Here is a 17762-nt window from a genome sequence, read left to right on the forward strand (position 1 = left end):
AATACCCCTGACAAATCAAAAAAATTCAACAATTCACCATATACCCCTGACATTTCATTTTTGCGCACCAAATACCCTTTTTTTAACGTCCGTTATTTCTCCATTAGTTTTATTTACGATTTTGCCATTATTAATCCTAAACACTAATTCTAATCTAACCCTAACCCTAATCTAGCCCTAACCCTTATCCTTACCCTAATCTTAAACCTAAACCCTCACCCCAAACCCTAACCCACCCAGCCCACCACCCCTCCACCCCCAGGACCAACCCCCACCCACAGCCGTACTCCCTTCCCCTCCCCTCCACCACCGCATCCCCCCTTCCACCGCCGCATCCCCCCTTCGTCTCCCCTACGTCGCAGCGCCTACCCCTCCCCCTCCCTCCCCCAACCCCGCAACCTCCGTACCCCAAAAAATCGAAAGCCACCCCCTTCCCCTCCCCCTCCCTTGTAGCCCGAAATTCGAAAGCCCCCCCCCCACCACCCTCCCTTCGATGCTGAAAAAACGCAGACCAAACGGACGAGTGGTGTTTTTCAGGGGGGGGGGAGTTCTTCAAATTTTTGGGCTACGAGGTGGTGTTTTTCGGGACATTCCGCCATTGTTGAGAGCTGCAAAGGAGGAAAATGAAGATTGAAGCGATAGAAGGGGACTGGGGAAGGTGCGTGAACCGTTTCGCGAGAAATCGAAGGGGAAGGATCGCGGCTGAGGAAATCGATGGGGATGAGAAGGAGGAAATCGACGGGGAGGAGGAGGAGGAGGAAATCGACGGCGAGGGGTGAGGAGGGGCAGCGGCGGTGGAGTAGGAAATCTACGGGGAGGGGGGGTGGGGCTGTGGCGGTGGAGTGGAGTGGAGGAGGAGGGGTGGGGGCTGAGGTGGATGGGAGGGGGGAGGGTGGGGCTGGGCTGTCATGGGCTTAGGGTTATGGGTGTGTTAGGGTTCAGGGTTAGGGTTATAATTAGGGTTAGAGTTATGTTTAGGGTATTAGGATCTTAGGATTAGTAGTTAATGGTGGCAATATCGTAAATAAAGCTAACGGTCACTTAACATCCGTTAGAAAAAGGGCATCTGGTGCACAGTTTTGAAAAGTCAGGGGTATATGGTGAATTGTTGAAACATTGAGGGTATATTGTGAATTTTTTGATTTGTCAGGGGTATTTGGTGAAAAAACCGTTTAGGTTTTATATTCAAAATCAAACTCCTCTCACTATCCAAAGCTCCTTATATGTATTTATATCTATTTGATACTATATTTTACTTTTAAATATAAAAATAATGGCATGACATGCCTACGTGGTGCTATCTATGTACTCGAAATCTTGAGGAGTTTTTTATGCTCTTAAAAAGTTCCTCTCTCTCTTTCTCTCTCTCTCTCTCTCTCTCTCTCTCTCTCTCTTTTATATATTATATATATATATATATATATATATATATATATATACAGATAGATAGTGTAATCCTCCATAAATTTATGGATTTTATAAATATATTTTAGTATATACTTCCTTCAGTTCCTAAAGATCGTCCCTCTTTCCATTTAAGTGCGTTTCTAAAAGATCTTCCCTGTTTTGCTTTATTTCTGATTTGAAATTATTTTTTTTCCTTTTTACCCTCTCATGTCCCTAGCATATGGTCCACCATTACATTATTAATCTATTCTTACTTCCTTTCTCTCTCCTAATTTAACCCTTTTTATTTATTTATTTATCTTAACCCCTTTCTCTCTCCTACTTTACCCATCCCATACCCCACACAAATTGATCCTCATTGGTATCTGTAGTAACAGTAACAAGGAAGATCTTTTGGAACCGGAGGGAGTATATATTTATATTCAAATATAATTTAGTTAAAATAATTTATTTATTTAAAAGGTTGACTATTTGAAAATCAAAGGAATTACTTTAAGAATTTAAGAAAGTTAAACTATTTTGTTAAGGCATGCTTTGAAAAACATTTAAAATACTATTTGAATTTGAAAAGGGAATTAAAATGGGCTTGAGGAATTCAAATACTAATTAGATTAGGAAAAGGAATTCTAGTGATGTTTTGAGTTTTAATCATCAATCTTATTCATCATTAAACTCTATTTAAAGTCCAATTGCCTTGTACTAAGCCCAAAAGTAAAACACATATATGAATACATTAAACCCAAATTTTACCCACACACAAATTTTCTCTCTCCTCCCTCTTACAACTGGCGCCCCTTATTTCTCCTCTCTCTCTCTCTCTCACGTTTTTCTCTTTCTTCCTTTCTTATCATCCAAGATATAATTTCTTCCTTAACAAGAAATCTTCCTCCCTCAACTCGAACCACCGCCGACCATCGCGTTTTGTTCACGCTGCTGCCACTCCACGTCGGCGTCCACCTTTTGTCCTCCTTTCCTTTGTGTTGGTTTGATTACCTTTCTTCCTCCTCAAGTTTTATTAAGATTATGTTTTAAGATTTGTTTTAGTGTTAATTATTTTTAGAAGCTTTAATTTAATGATTTAATTATGAATTTATGATTATATAACTTATGTATTGAAGAAATGAAGATTCATATTTAATTATTATGTTTAAATTGAATTTTTAGGGTGTTAAAGATTAGGAAATCATAGTTGTATGTTATAAACTATGAAATTGATTATACTTATATGTTTAAGTATGTTAGAGTATGTTTAAAGGGAGATTTAATAAAGTATATGTTGCTGGAATTTGAAAAAGGATGTTATTAACGGAGTTTTATGGATTTTAATGACTAGTATAGTGGTACTATGCTAGGAAGTATTAGTGATTGAAGTTTTAATGATGGAAACAACTTTTAAATATTTTTAAAGGGGGTTTAAAGTATTTAAAGTTGCTGGAATTTATTTGAGTATTGATTATAAATTTTATTGGTTGTTTTAGGCAGAGAGTTCTTTCTTGGCGACTTCTAAAGTTGTTAAGGTGGCCTATCAATTTGTCTACACAAGGTACGTACATACCTATATGTTGATTGATGTAGTATCATGATTTTAGGAAGGAAAGTTATGTAGTATCATGTATAGGAACTTTGTGAGTTCATATATAATTGCTATTATGTTGGATTTTGCATGTTTTATGCATGTATGCGAACATATTAATTATGAGATATATATCATGTTTGTATGGAAGATTGATACAAGAATGTTGGTTGGGAATCACATGGGAGAATTAATATATTTATTGGTATGGGTCATGATTGAATTATGTCATTCCCTTTTATTATTATTTCACTACTTTATGAGGACCGAGGCCCTTATTTGGTAAGTTGATATTTTATATCTTTGAAAGGTAAGTTGGTTGTTGGCTAGGTTCAACAAATAAGGAAGAATGGATTAAAGAAGGAATTAATCTTGGGTTGTAAGTTGTGTGATCGCTTATTTAATCGTAAGATAAAAATAAGATTGTGAATGTTTGATTATATATTAATTGTGTTGCTTGTGTGCATAACAAGTAATAAATGGTAAATCATGTAAAGTGAAACTTGGATTAATAAACTTTAGACTGGTGCACGTTTGAAGTTGGACAATTAGGAGTTGGGGTACGTGGTGAGAGGGTCATGGCTTTTTCTGGGTTTGGATTGATCACCCTTCCTATTTTTTATTTAAAAGGTTCCTCGATATCGTAGGTCATGGGAATACAGAGTCACACCCGTATTTTGTCTTCCAAAGGGAAGGCTTCTTTTTAGTTAGACAACTCGGTCCAGTGACTATTCCATTTAAAGTAATAAAAGTATTGTCAAAGTTAGTTCAGTAAAAGTTATCTACAAGTTATTATGTTGTTATTTATCCCTGCTTACTATTCATTAGTATCATGTTAGGAATGTTTATTTATTTATTATATAGTACTCAACTTTATTGATTATGTGCTTTGTTGGTATGTGTTGATCATGGCTCTGCCTTATTGATCTTGTGATGATCCATTCTTGGTGAGCAGATACTCTAGTGCATTGTCATTTACATGTGTGAAGATGATGCATCATGGGGTTCGGGAATGGAGAGCTTGTGTAACATGTTGATTTATTTATCATACTTTAGTTGATACATTTATATTTAAGTTTGGTTTGAAGTTAACGTTAACGTTGTTAGTTAGTTTTAAATTAAAGTTGACTTTGTTATTTATTAAATTTCAATTCTAAAGTTAGTTATATGTTTTCCGCTGTAAAATTCTGAATAAGCCGATACGTTATCACACAGGCGATAATGATTTGATGATTCTCTAGTTTCATATTTAAAGTATTTTTGAAAAAGAAAGAATTATCGGGATGTTACAGATAGATAGATTTAGATTGAGTGGTAATGGTAACTTCTGAATAAACAAACATGTTTGGGGATGAAAATTACCATGGAGGCATGAACGTTGGTACGAGACTTCATTTGACAAATTAAATACAATATCATTACCACCATATCGGCTACCAAATAGGTTGTTAAGACTTGATTTTCTAGATAAAGATTTCAACATGTGTGAAAAATTGATACTCATCAAAGAAGCATACCTTAGTACCAGCTGGCATATCACTCAAATCATAGTTGCAAAGGAAGGTATGAACAGGTGTCTTTTCAAGATTGCTAACAACCTACAATATATAATTTAGTAATCAAGTCAAACTCAAGATTTCAGACTTCAAACACCTTATACCCCTCTATCAATAGGCAGAAATATGAATTTGGTATAGTAAACGGGGGAGAATAGGAGCACAATACATGCTAGCAAAGATAAAGAGGGAATGGAAGTTTTCATGATTGATATGTGGACACCTTTTAGATTCTAAATAAAAAAAATTGATGAAAAAAGAGTGATAGAAAAGTTCATTTGTAAGGAAGGAAGCAGCATATGTATTATATGTCTTTACGAACCGACAATGTATATATTTTCATATGCAAGAAAGTAAGTGCAAGCTTGGTTATAGAAGACAGGGAAAATACCAGTTGTATTCGCCCCTTCATAGGAATACGCAAGCAACTATTATCTGATGGTGAATCATTAAGACTAAGACTCCTTTTCATTTTTAAGTTTTCAAGCTTGCTTGATGGCGAATTCCCTGCAAGGTCTATTGAAGAATAATAAAGCAAGTAATTATCTCCATCCACAGTAGTAAATGCAAATGGTAGTTTTTTGGCCTTTGGTGAAAAACTCCTCTCAGTTATGCTGAGTACAGCAAGGAACCCATCAATTTTCTACACACCCAATAATTTAAATGAATCAAACCATGATACTTTAAAATAATCTTATAGAACTGAAGCACATGTACATAAGAGTTTTACCTTACTAAGATATGTGGAAGCGAATCGACCAGACAAGAGGGACTCCTCAAAGGAGCCAACTAATGATCTTCTAACAGGCAAACCAGTTAAAGTCCTGGTATATTTCACACTTGGGGAGATATACGTTGAATCTGGAGTCCAACACTATGTAATAGCAGCAGACTTTTCAGGAGTAACCTGATGATTCCCATCATCATATAAATGAGACCCTTCCATGGTCACGTCCCTATTTTTTATACAAAGGGAAGTCCCATCAAACGAGATGTCAACATCCTTTATAGTTATGTAGTCAACATCGAACTCTTTTCTACAATCTCTGATCCTAGACGCGATTGGCTTTTTATCATGAATTTTAGGACCAAGAGGGGATAACGATAATTGAGGTGACACCAGTGTTTCTAAAGATGTTTAAATTAGTGCTTCTAGAGGCCCTAAGATTGCTTTGGTTTAAAAATAATTGAATCCAAATTGAGGTAAATCAGTATTATGAATAGCTTGCTGCTTGTTTCCAAACAAAGGTCCATCAGTGAAAATGTTGGAGTTAGACCCCAAAATTTTATCGGGTGAGGTATTTCCCAACAAAAGACTAGATGGATGCCAAACATGAGCATCAGTAGTACTGGAACTAACTATATGTGCTTTCTTATGTTTGTGTGTGAACAAAATACCAGAACTCCCACCACCGTCTTGAGAATTTCGTTGATAAGCATTATCACCTATCCATAAGGAATCACCATCAATTTTGTCTAAACATAACATAGATTTCAATGGAGACAACAACCTCTTTCTCGTAGCAGTTCCATTTGTCACAGTTGCATTAGTAACATTGCTCACCACAGCCAAGGAATGAACAGAATCAGCTGATTTACTTTCAGACTCAATCTGAGAAGCACCTAATATCTTTGATTCAAAACCAACAATCCTCAAAAGGGGACTATGAATAGGGTGTTCATGTTTAATATTGAACCAACTCTTTTGATCTCTCCGGCCAATCTTCAAAGCACACACATTAGAAGTAGAATCTCTGTGTACAGTAGTATAATCTGCTCCATTTGGAAAATCCACAGCAGGCCTCCCTTGAAAATCTCCTAAAGAAGAATGTGGAAATTTTCTGGGTATGAAGCTACTCATATTTGTTCCATGCACTTTTTTGTATCATAGGTTGATGCAAGACAGCCTCTGGAAAGGCTGTACCAATTTGCTCAGTTATATTGCATCTTCCTCTGCTATACTACTAGCTGTCACCTGTGGCAAGCCCATCCCAAATATTGGCAGACTATGCTGCCCAAAAATATTACAATAGGCCCTACATTAATCACCTCCTAGTATTGCTTATTCTTTGACTCTACACTAAATGCCTTCTATCTTTCTCGCTTTACTTTACACTAAAGACCTATTTTTCCAAACAACTAACTACAATAACTCAGCCAAATACCATCTTGCAAACTTTAAAGGTATACAACAGTATATGTCCATTGTTCCGTCAATTTTTACAATGCATCTTCATAAAATCAGATAACCATGGTAGCATCTTGTTATCTATCAATCAAAGCTATCCACATTCCAAATGCACCTCCTTCTAATGCTTGCATCACATAGTTCAAGAGACTGGGAATAAAATTATTATCACTATGCATCTTCTCTTTGCAACAGAGAGCAATGACAAAAGGGCAAGACATTCTAAATATAGCGCCGGATCCTGAAGACATAGAGTGATGATGATAGTCACTTCTAAAGAGAAAAAGGACAACATTAATCACCTCTAAAATTAAGAAAAGGAAACATAAAGAAATAGTATAAGACATCCCAACACAATGCAGTTCTATGTCTATTATAACTTGTACAATGACACGCTTAAACTATGAGAATATAAGGGAATATACAAAACTGATGCACCATTGGACAAAACCCAGGCAAGTGGATTACATTGAGGCATGTGATATAAGCTATTGTTCTATTACTATGAACTCATTGTTGACTATGAAGACATCACTATTACACAAGTAGAAATGATGAGTCAAAGCATTAAGATGATACAACAAAACTACAAGTTGCATGAATCCATGCAAAAGATGCTACTAATTGTTTGAATCCAAGGTGTATAGAATAAGCAAAATATTAAAAGACTTTCAGCATAATGGAAATTAGGAACACAATTACACAGCTGACCCACACAAAATTTAGAAATGTAGTACAAATCCTACATAGATGCAGTTAAAAGTAGAAACATTGCATTGCAGGCATACCACTGTTTATCATATATAAGACACACATGTCAAACTAGCCTACTACCTCAGTACATTATAGCTCTCCTATTTGAACTACACATGCTACTTCTTACCAAAAGAAGGGAGAGGGGGGAAATGGAAGCAGTTTAGTTTTATCACTAAATTCATTCCAAACACCAAACTTGTTTCTTAAAAGTGGTCCCGGGAAGGCTAAAAAAACTATGGAACTCAACACATTGTCCCCTCTCCTAGGAAATTAGTATGATGACAAGAGATCCTGATGAGAAACATCAAACTCAGTACCAATGCTGGGTTAAAGAACTCTAAACACTGTTATTGTTCTTTACAACACATTTTATTCATCATACAAAAAATTAAACATTATTAAAGGTTAATTTAACTTTGTATCAAGCTTATCCCTCGAAAACCATGGGATTCACTACGATTAAATTATCAGTAGCAGTTCAAAAAGAAAACTAACTAAAGAGTAAAGACACATTAGCAACTAATCACGCAATCTGCCAGTCTAAAATCAAGATATAAGGGCATCGCTCCAAAATGCACCATTTTCTTTGATTTCAAAAAAAAAAGTAGAAATATGCTAAAAGCTAATTCACAGCTCATTTCAAAATCAGCGAACAATATTGGAGCATAAAATCAAATAACAATGCAAAAGCAGTACAACAAAAAATCAATTCCAAAAGATTGGTCAAGAAAATTTAAAATTCAAATGTCACCAAAAGAACAGATTTCTAGTAGCAAGTATAAGATATTGCAACGATCCTAAACAAATGCATATACAGCAACATCAATCAAAATGTCAGAATTAACACTTATCATAACTCTAAATCTAAGTGCAGATTAACATAGAAATTGGGTAGAAGATAATCAATCCTTTATCTAGAAGTTCGATTTAAGCATACTTTAATTAGTCTCGACTGCTGATTAAATAAAAAATCCACATCAAATATGATGATTAATCAAATTATATATTTCCTCAAATTCAATGATTACCTCTACTCATCTTTCATCATCAAACAAATGCAACAATTATTTAGACAAAGAACCAAAAAATTTTTAGCAAAAGTAAATAAACATTAGCAATTTTTGAACCCATAATTTGTAAAGAGATTATTATATTATTATCATTCATTAACAAATAAAATTTTAAAAAACAAGTAAAGAAAGAAGAAATAGAAGATCAAAAGAACGCACCAGTGAAATGAATGATCAAAGAATGGAATTGAAAAGATAAGAAAAACCCTGAAATTTTTGGGCATAAAAATTAAAACCCAGAAAAAAAAATAAAGAATTAAAGTCAGTCCTTTAGTTTTTCATTCTTGTTCAATCAATGGTAGAAATTTCTTTTTTTTCTTGCCTCCTTTCTCTCTCTCTCTCTCTCTCTCTCTCTCTCTCTCCCTCCCTCTCTCTCTCTCTCTCTCTATCTCTCTCTCTAGCTGTACTTTGTAAGCCTCCCAATGTAATGTAATATTGTAATGTAAATTTATAAACTATAGCTTATGAGAATTGTGAAAGCACGACCAGAATTGTAGTATCTATTTTTGGTTTGCTTGAAGAAAGAGGAGAGGAGAGGAGGTCCATCTTTGCCACATGGCTTTGTGCATGTACGCCAAGTTCTAATATTCAGCCTGCGACTCTGTTTTTTTTTCCGCCTCATCTCTTTTTTCTTTGTCTAGGGATGTCCAAATGCATTCCTTTCTTACACACCATGACACCATTTTAGAATTTTCACCATTGGTTAGTGAATAAAATTAGGAATTTTCCTCATTTTTATTTCAACTTTGAAAGTGATAAAGTTGAATCTAGATTTAATTTGAAAAGGCCAATTTATTAAATTGGTAAATGAAAATAATATATGTTGTCGCTTTAGTAAATGACAAAACTCTATGTTAAATTGGTAAGAAAAGAAAACAGTTTATTGTCACTTTGGTTGATATAATACGAGATGAGTCAATGAACTAATTTCACCCGACTCGAATTGAGTTGACTCAAATTTCATTTGAGTTTGAATAGACCTGATTCGAACCGATTCGAACAACATAGACTCAAAGTTCACTCATGTCTAGATAGATAATGAGTCATATGGTATAGATGTGCTATATTTTACAAGTATCGTCAAGAAAGTTGGTTCATTTGACTTAAATTGCATAAAATTTTCTATGAGAGTATCAATAGGATGTAGTTTGGTCATTATCAAAGTGGCAACATATCGTGCATTTTGTTAAGAATTCATCTAATCAACCAATTTGAAGAATATCTTATTTGAGATTCAAGAAACATACCCCATCCACATACTTCTATTTTAATCCTTTTATCATATAAAAGTACCTTTTTCAAGTGAACTTCATAGTGTTAGGTTCTTCTTGTCCTTCTATTACTTTGTAACTTCAAGTTTCGTTTATTGATTTTTTTTTGACGGGAAATTTTTTTATTTTATAAATTGTAACTTTAAGTTTTCCTAATAATCACTAAAGTACGAAATTTTAGTTGTTCTTATGGTATAATTTAAGTTAGGTGTACCCAATTCTATCTTCTACTCCCTTCAATTTTACAAGTTATTCACTTCTTTAGACACATAGTAATAGAGAAATCGATATGCGGGTCATAAAATGGAAGAAAAAGTATTAATATATTGCATATTATATTGAAACTTGAAAGAGATGTTGTAGGCCAATAAATGTAGAGTGAGAAAGATAGTGGATAGACTTATTTTAAAGATAATGATATAAAATTTGTAAGATCATTCCAAACAAAAAATGTGGATGAACAAATAAATGACAACCCAAAAAAGAAAATGAATAAACTAACAATAACCCCAAATTAGCAAATACTTAAGCAATAAAATAAAAATAGCCTTGGAAACATCGCTCTAGATCTCCCTAAAACAATAACAGACATCATGTCATTGCAGCATTTACTTTCATACTCTGATAGGTTAATAATTTCTAAAAAACATATAATTGCCATTTTAGACCTCATTACGAATGCAAAAGGTATATGCAATTCATGTTGAAAAATATCAATACAATGTTATTTACTTATGTCTGTTTAATTTATTAATGAGATTTGATTAGATACCCATTGAACGATTAAAATTTATATATTTATATATTTATATATATTTATAACCTTAAAATACAAATAATATATACATATATGGTTGCTAATGAAAAAGAGTTACAAATTAGAAAATCTCATGCGAACATTATTTGAAAGCCAATATTAAAGTAAGATATTACATATGTGAGAGATCTCTAATCTTGACATGGTAGATTTGATCTTATAAAAAAAACATTGTAAATTTAAAGGAAAAGGAGATTATATATATTTAATCTCTTATTCATATTTCATGATCACCAACGCCTATTTACTAAACACAACACTCCAAATATGAAATACCTAACAACCTTCTCAATGCTTTACTCCTTTATCCCTTTCTCTTTCCCCTCAACCACAAGAGTGCGGTCATGTATTATTCCCCGTAATCTAGAAACTAAATGAATTCACTAGAATTTATTGAAACTCACATGAGCTGAACATTTTAGACTTTATAAGCCCCTAGTTCATCTTATATCTATACTTGATTTGTCCTAATCAGCTTCAATCAAATCTTATCAAGCTAAAAACCTTTTTGCTAAGTTTTCTATGTAGCCAACCACACACCACACCTCCAGTTAAAAGTGTGATCAGTCCATACATAAAGTTAATTATTGTATTTTTAAGGTTATTAATTAATATATTAGAAGTTACTTATTATAATAATAACAATCAAAGTGAGAGATAACTCAATTGGTTAAAACTTAGTGAAAGTATTGGGTCAGACCGTCTGACCAATACTTACTGTCAGACGGGCTGAGCCCAATACTCAAATGGCCTTAGTAAGAGAACGCAGACAATTAAACCTCCGCCTTCCCCTTCCAGATAAATCCCTTCACCGTCCTTCTTTCCCTTTACCCTCCCTCCTTCTCACTCAACCACCATAACTCCGTCGCATGAGGTATTCATCGCTAATAATTTCTATGGTAAAACCATATAGTATCCGACAACAGAAGTAAATATGTTTGTTATAAAATACACCAAAGTTCCACGCTATGTAGCGCCACCTCCGGTTTATGCTTCTTCAAGGTTTATGGATTTGGATTATCATAAATCCCTAAGCAGAAACTTGACATGGAATTTCAACGTCAATCCAGGGTTTGATTATTTGGTAAGGCTCCATTTTTGTGAGCTAGATATGAGGGTCAATGGAATTCAACAAAGGCCGTTTGAAGTGTACATCAATAATGAACTTGGAGGTCTGGTTGATGTGTGGTATATTACTGGAGGAAGAGGTATTGCAGTATTCCAAGATTATGTTGTAAGCTTGTATGGTCAAAGTGATGGCAAAGAAGCGCAAGGTTTTGTATTGTTTCAGTTAGTTTTTGTATTCTTTCAGTTCGTTTTTTATTTCTTTCAGTTGGTCTTTTATTCTTTCAGTTAGTTCTTTATTTCTTTCAGTTAGTTCTTTATTTCTTTCAGTTGGTGTTTTATATGTTTCAGTTGGTGTTTAAAAATATTTGAAACCAACTGGAAAAAAAAAGACTAACTGAAAAAAAATGAAGACTACCTGAAAAAAAATGAAGACTACCTGAAAAAAAATGAAGACTACCTGAAAAAAATGACCTAAGTTACTTTCAGTTAGACCTAAGTTACTTTCAGTTAGACCTAAGTTACTTTCATTTAGAGGTAACTTACTTTCATTTAGACTAACTGAAAAAAAAAATGAAGACTACCTGAAAAAAAATGAAGACTACCTGAAAAAAAATGAAGACTACCTGAAACTCAAGTGAAGTGGTCCGACGGGCTGATTGTGTCGGACGAGTCCGACACAATACGAACTCTAAAACTTATTGTCCGATTTTAAGAGATTCTAGAATCGATTTCACGGTGGCTACTGGCTAGTCATACACAAGACAAAACCCATATTTAAATCCCCTGGATTTCGTTTGGCACACGAGGAAAGTATTCCAACGGTCGAGAATTACCAAAAAATACTTCGAAAGGGTCCCATAACAACCACGCTACTCACTGTAGTCTGTACACCTTCTCTCTCTCTCTCTCTCTCTCTATCAGACAAGTAGTAGTCAAGAAGAAATCGTAGAGTAAGAGCAAAGTTTCGAACCTTCCACCTCTCCGTTTTTCTAGGGTTTCTTCTTCATCATCAATCCCTAATTTTTCTCTCTCCAAAACCCTAGAAATCAAACCTTTCTTCAACGAAAATGGTGGATTTTTCTAGAGTTCAGAAAGAGCTTCAAGAATGCAATAAAGATGTCAAGGTTTCTGGCATAAGTGTTAAACCTAAAGCCGATTCTCTCTCTCATCTCATTGGAACTATTCCTGGTCCTGTTGATTCTCCTTACGAAGGCGGTACTTTCTTGATCGACATCGTTTTGCCTGGTAATTCTATTTCCTTAATATTTTTATTTTCAATTCAAGTTTTTCGTTGTTTTTGCGAAATTTTGAATTTCATTTGTAGTATGAGTTTGTCCGCTGATTATCTATTTGCTTACAATTGCGTTGCTGTTTGGGGGAATTTTAGCATAAAGATTGTTTTTATTGATAACTTATTTCGATTTGTGAATATAATTGATCTTGCGAATATGAAATGACACAGTTTTGTTTGAATATCTTAGAATTACCGTGTGTATTCACGTAGATACTTCATCACTCTTTATTAATTTCCAATCAAACTTATACTTCTCCTAGTTGTACGCATGATTAGTGTTTTTTAAGTTAAGTTTTTGCTGGACAATCAAATTCTTTGCACAAGGGCAATCTTTTAGTCTTATCCCTTTGAAAAGCTTAATCAGCTGTCTTAAGGTATGTGAAATGGAGTTGGCTGAATTCGCTAATTTTATCAGTGCTGGATTATTTCTTACAGATGGATACCCTTTCGAGCCACCCTTGATGAAGTTTCTGACAAAAGTTTGGTAAGATGTTTGTCATTTCTTTTTCACTTCCTGATTTGGTTGATTAGCCATGTTACCCGTAATATAGAGGCTTACTTCCACTTAGCATTTTGTGTAAAGTGCCAGCAAGAATATAAGTGCATACTTTGAGGCAAATGCTTCAACGAAATATCTTATTGCATAAATCAGTTTTTGTTCAATTGGGCCAATTTTGGTTTGTCATGGGGTTCAAAGCATTCTAATGGGGAATTATGTTTGTTTGTTACAGTTGTGCAAGACTTAATCCTTGTTAATGTGACGTCTTAAATTTCTGTTAGTTTGCTTTGGCGATTTTAATTCGGTGTCATAGAAGTTCTGATAGTTTTGGTGTGTGGTGCACTCTTGGCAGTGTAATTTGCAAGTGATGAGAAAATTAGAATTCTCACAGCAGAGGCGGCTAAGGCCATGTGCAGGATGAGGGCCCCCGAAATATAAGGGGCCCAATTCTATTAGTTGTCCGCCCAAAAAAATAATCTAAATCTAATTACAAATATAAAGAGATTAATTTCTATTTGGTATTTTTCTTCTTCTCCTATTTTCCAAAAAGCCCCATTTATAACTCTTCCGTCTTTCTATTTACCAAAAAATTTAATCTTTATAATTTATTTTAGCACAGGGCCCCTAATTTTATGAGACGGTCCTGTCTCACCGTTATCCTTGTCTGATGTATCTATGCTGATCATATGTGCTCTTATGCATAGAATGCACTGTCAAATGAGAATTACCACCATTTTAAGGTTCAGAGAATGTTTCCATATGGTTTGTTGTTCGGTTAATTATATTTGAAGGACTATCAACCTGTTATGTGTAGCTTTAAGTCTTTAACTGTGGATTCATTTGATGTGATTGGAATCATGGGAAAGTGGATGCTGGGCTAATCATAACATCTTACTCTGTGAGTGATTTGGCACTTCATCTTCATTCTTCAAGCCTAGTTTTTATTGGGGAAATAAGGAAATTTCTATTTTAATCCAAGATATTGTGCCACAGATTTGATCGCTTTCTGTCCTTTTGGCCAAATGTATAGTTGGTAATAAAGGGGGTTTTGTTTTGCGAATAATCTTGCCTCTTTGAAAGGGGGCAGGGGACACCAAATCTGTGTTAGTTCCTTCTCATCTTTGTCATTTGTCTTCTCTACACTATGTCCCAACCCGGGCCTTCTTCTTAGAGAGAAAACATCTAGTTTTCTGGAATTTTCAAATTTAGGATGCATCCATAAAATTGAAAGTGGAGGATTTGACAATAGGTGCCTTCTCTTGCATTTTACCCACTTCATACTTGCAGTAGCCTCTGCATCCAAATACTTCTGCTATAATATTAGTTGCAAGTCTGAGGTTCTTAATAGTCTCCACTTACACTATGTTCAGATGACTCTTTTTGGATAAATTAGCACAGCATCGCAAGTCTGAAGGTCAACTATGCTCAGGGTGTTTTTCCATACAGTATAGAGGTGTTGAGACAAGGAACAATTACCTTTGCTTTATGGAAGGGCCATTTTCTTGTAGCATTTCCAGATGAGCCCATAGAGACAGCATGCTTTTATGGTGGATGTGTGATTTTCTGCCGGAATGGAATGAAGAAATTTTTGTAGCATGTCATAAGATTATTGCTTATTAGGTTACATTCTGGTCTTTTGGTGTGAGCCTTCTAGGGCCTTATGAGGTTCTTAAAAGCGTGATGGTTTCTTGTTCAGGTGACTATTTTTGTGTAACCGCTCAGGTTATTGCAAGGTAGAAAGTCTACTATGCTCAAGGTGTTTGTTATACACTATAGATTGGTTGAAACAGGGAGCAAATCTTTCATTGCTGCATTACGAAATGGCCATTTTCTTGTACCATTCTGATTTGTCCGCCTCCATATCAGAGCATTTCTAGATAAGCTCATAAACGGCATGCTTTTCTAGTCATTTTGTGGTTTCTTCTAGAAAGAGGTATTTGTAACATGTCATAAGATTGTAGCTTATTGTGCCATTGTGGGTTTTGGTCTTTTGGTTTGAGCCTTCTTAGGGCTTTATTATTAGATAAACGTTTAGTGCTATGGGAATGCATATACCTACCTCTACCCTCCTTGGGAGAGTTTCTGGTCTACTTATTTTCTTGGTACATTGTCTAAACTATTGTAACTTTTTATTTATTAAAAAAAATTATGTGCTACTCTCAGGAGATTACAAGCTTAATGTGTATTCATGCATTATATTGAAGGCATCCTAATATTAGCAGTCAAAGTGGGGCTATCTGCCTGGATATCTTGAAAGATCAATGGAGTCCTGCACTTACTCTGAAGACAGCACTTGTCTCCATACAAGCATTACTTTCTGCACCACAGCCAGATGATCCTCAGGATGCTGTCGTTGCTCAACAGGTTATTTTTCTGCTAATGTGGAAGTCTTTGAATCTCAAATTCCTGTTTGTGATTATGTGCTACTTAAGCTCTTTGGGGAAGGGAGTTTGGCGGTTTTAGCCGCCAATTGTTATGCTTACAAGTTAATGCAGTAGGACATTTATTGTACTGTTTAATTATGTGGTGCAGTATCTTCAAGACTACCAGACCTTTGTGGGCACTGCTCGTTATTGGACAGAAGCTTTTGCTAAAACATCTTCTCTTGGGATTGATGTGAAGGTAGGTGACTCCTCTTCCTTGTGAGTATGTCATTGAGTCAACCACACATATATCCATTTGTATGATGTCATAGGGAAGTTGCTTATTATGCAGGTACAGAGGCTAGTTGAAATGGGCTTTCCAGAAGCATTGGTCAGGAGTACTTTGGAAGTTGTTGGTGGGGATGAAACTCTTGCCCTTGAAAAGCTTTGCTCAAGCTAGATTCATCACATAATCCCTTTTTGTTGATGATGCACTCTCTGAAGGTCTCGATTAAGCCAAAACATGGACTCCATGTCTAGTGTAGAGCTAATATATCTACTCCATCTTTAGTCAAGTCCTTGCTAAAATTTCTCTTTTGATATTTTGTTGCTATTGAGGCTGAGCTCCTTTCATGTTGAAAGGAGAAGTTACAAATGCCGATTATTGAATAGAATGCTTAAAGAATGAATGAGAAAGTCCCCTGGCTTCTTTGCATCCCTCTATCTACTTCAATTTCATTTGCTTTTGTGCACTATTATATGTCTTCTACATTGTAAGTAGGATTATTGAGAGTAGAAACCAAAGAAGAGGCGGTGTAATGAAGGAAATATCATAGCTCAAGGCAGGCAAGAGGGATTTATGGCACTTCTATTGTCTCAACCTTCGCGGCTCCTATTTCCCCTTTTTAAATTGCTCTAAGTATACATACTACGTGCGGAATGTGCATTTATTTTAATCTATTGCATCTTGGAACATAATTATGGTGGTTGATATGACGTTCGTTTCCCTAGATCTGATTTAGTATATGAAGTTTTGCATGTGTAGTTTTGTTTGGACTGCTGGGCCAGTTTGACGCATGGTGAGATATAATAAGTTTGGCATATGGTTAAATTTTCAAGATCAGATTCCTTTTGGTTTGTGATCGGTATTTCTAGCTGTTTGAAAAGGAGATATGGGGTGGTTTACTTGGGAGTATTGACTGTGTAGAAGACAATATGCTATCTCAGTCTTGTTGCTAATGTATATGCACAATATTATAAATCTATTTTGTTTGTCAAACTTGTGGTTTGTAGTGGAAGGAGAAGGGAAAGAAATTCACAATATCGAGAGATCATAGGTTTTGGTCATTGTAATATCTCGTCGGAGCATCTGTATAACATATCCTAGATGCATAAAATGTCAGCAGCAGATTTTATGTGACCATGGTTGTAATGACTAATGAGGATGGAGTAATACTATCTTTGACTTAAATCAAAGCAAGGACAAGCGTACTCTTTGTTTTGAAAAGACTTATCTCTTTGAGGAGAAATGATTGCCAGATCATTCAGCACCAACGATATGTTGCATATCCATCTCAACTAGAGTTTTGGAGCAGATCCCGAAGTAAGTGTTTGATCTTATTAATCATACACTGCCGCTTAAACCATACTCTTTGAGCTTCTATATTAATGGAATGCTGCTGTGGTGATTATAGTCAGAAGTTAAAAGTTTTGAAATTAGTGTCATACCTTAATGATCTTCTTTTGCCATGTTTAACTAGTTTTTAGTCCTGGTCTATGCCCTAGGTAATAATAATTTTTGTTTATTAATATTTTACTTTAAAATTATAACACCAAACATTACTTGGTTTAGTAGCTAGGGATCAAATCTCATAGCTAACATTTTCTAATTTTTTTATTG

At 35.0% G+C, this 17762-nt stretch overlaps 1 protein-coding gene across 1 annotated transcript; it reads left to right on the top strand.

Moving 5' to 3' along the window:
- Nucleotides 1–12519: 12519 nt before the first annotated feature.
- LOC104893882 (ubiquitin-conjugating enzyme E2 27) lies at nt 12520–16577 on the top strand. Its single transcript, XM_010680011.4, has 5 exons — nt 12520–12951; nt 13436–13484; nt 15704–15863; nt 16032–16121; nt 16215–16577. The coding sequence occupies exons 1-5, from the start codon at nt 12774–12776 to the stop codon at nt 16320–16322; spliced, it is 585 nt and encodes a 194-aa protein (XP_010678313.1). The 5' UTR covers nt 12520–12773; the 3' UTR covers nt 16323–16577.
- The last annotated feature ends 1185 nt before the right edge of the window (nt 16578–17762 follow it).

Source organism: Beta vulgaris, chromosome 5 (genome assembly GCF_026745355.1).
Source record: "Beta vulgaris subsp. vulgaris cultivar EL10 chromosome 5, EL10.2, whole genome shotgun sequence".
NCBI lineage: Eukaryota > Viridiplantae > Streptophyta > Magnoliopsida > Caryophyllales > Amaranthaceae > Beta > Beta vulgaris.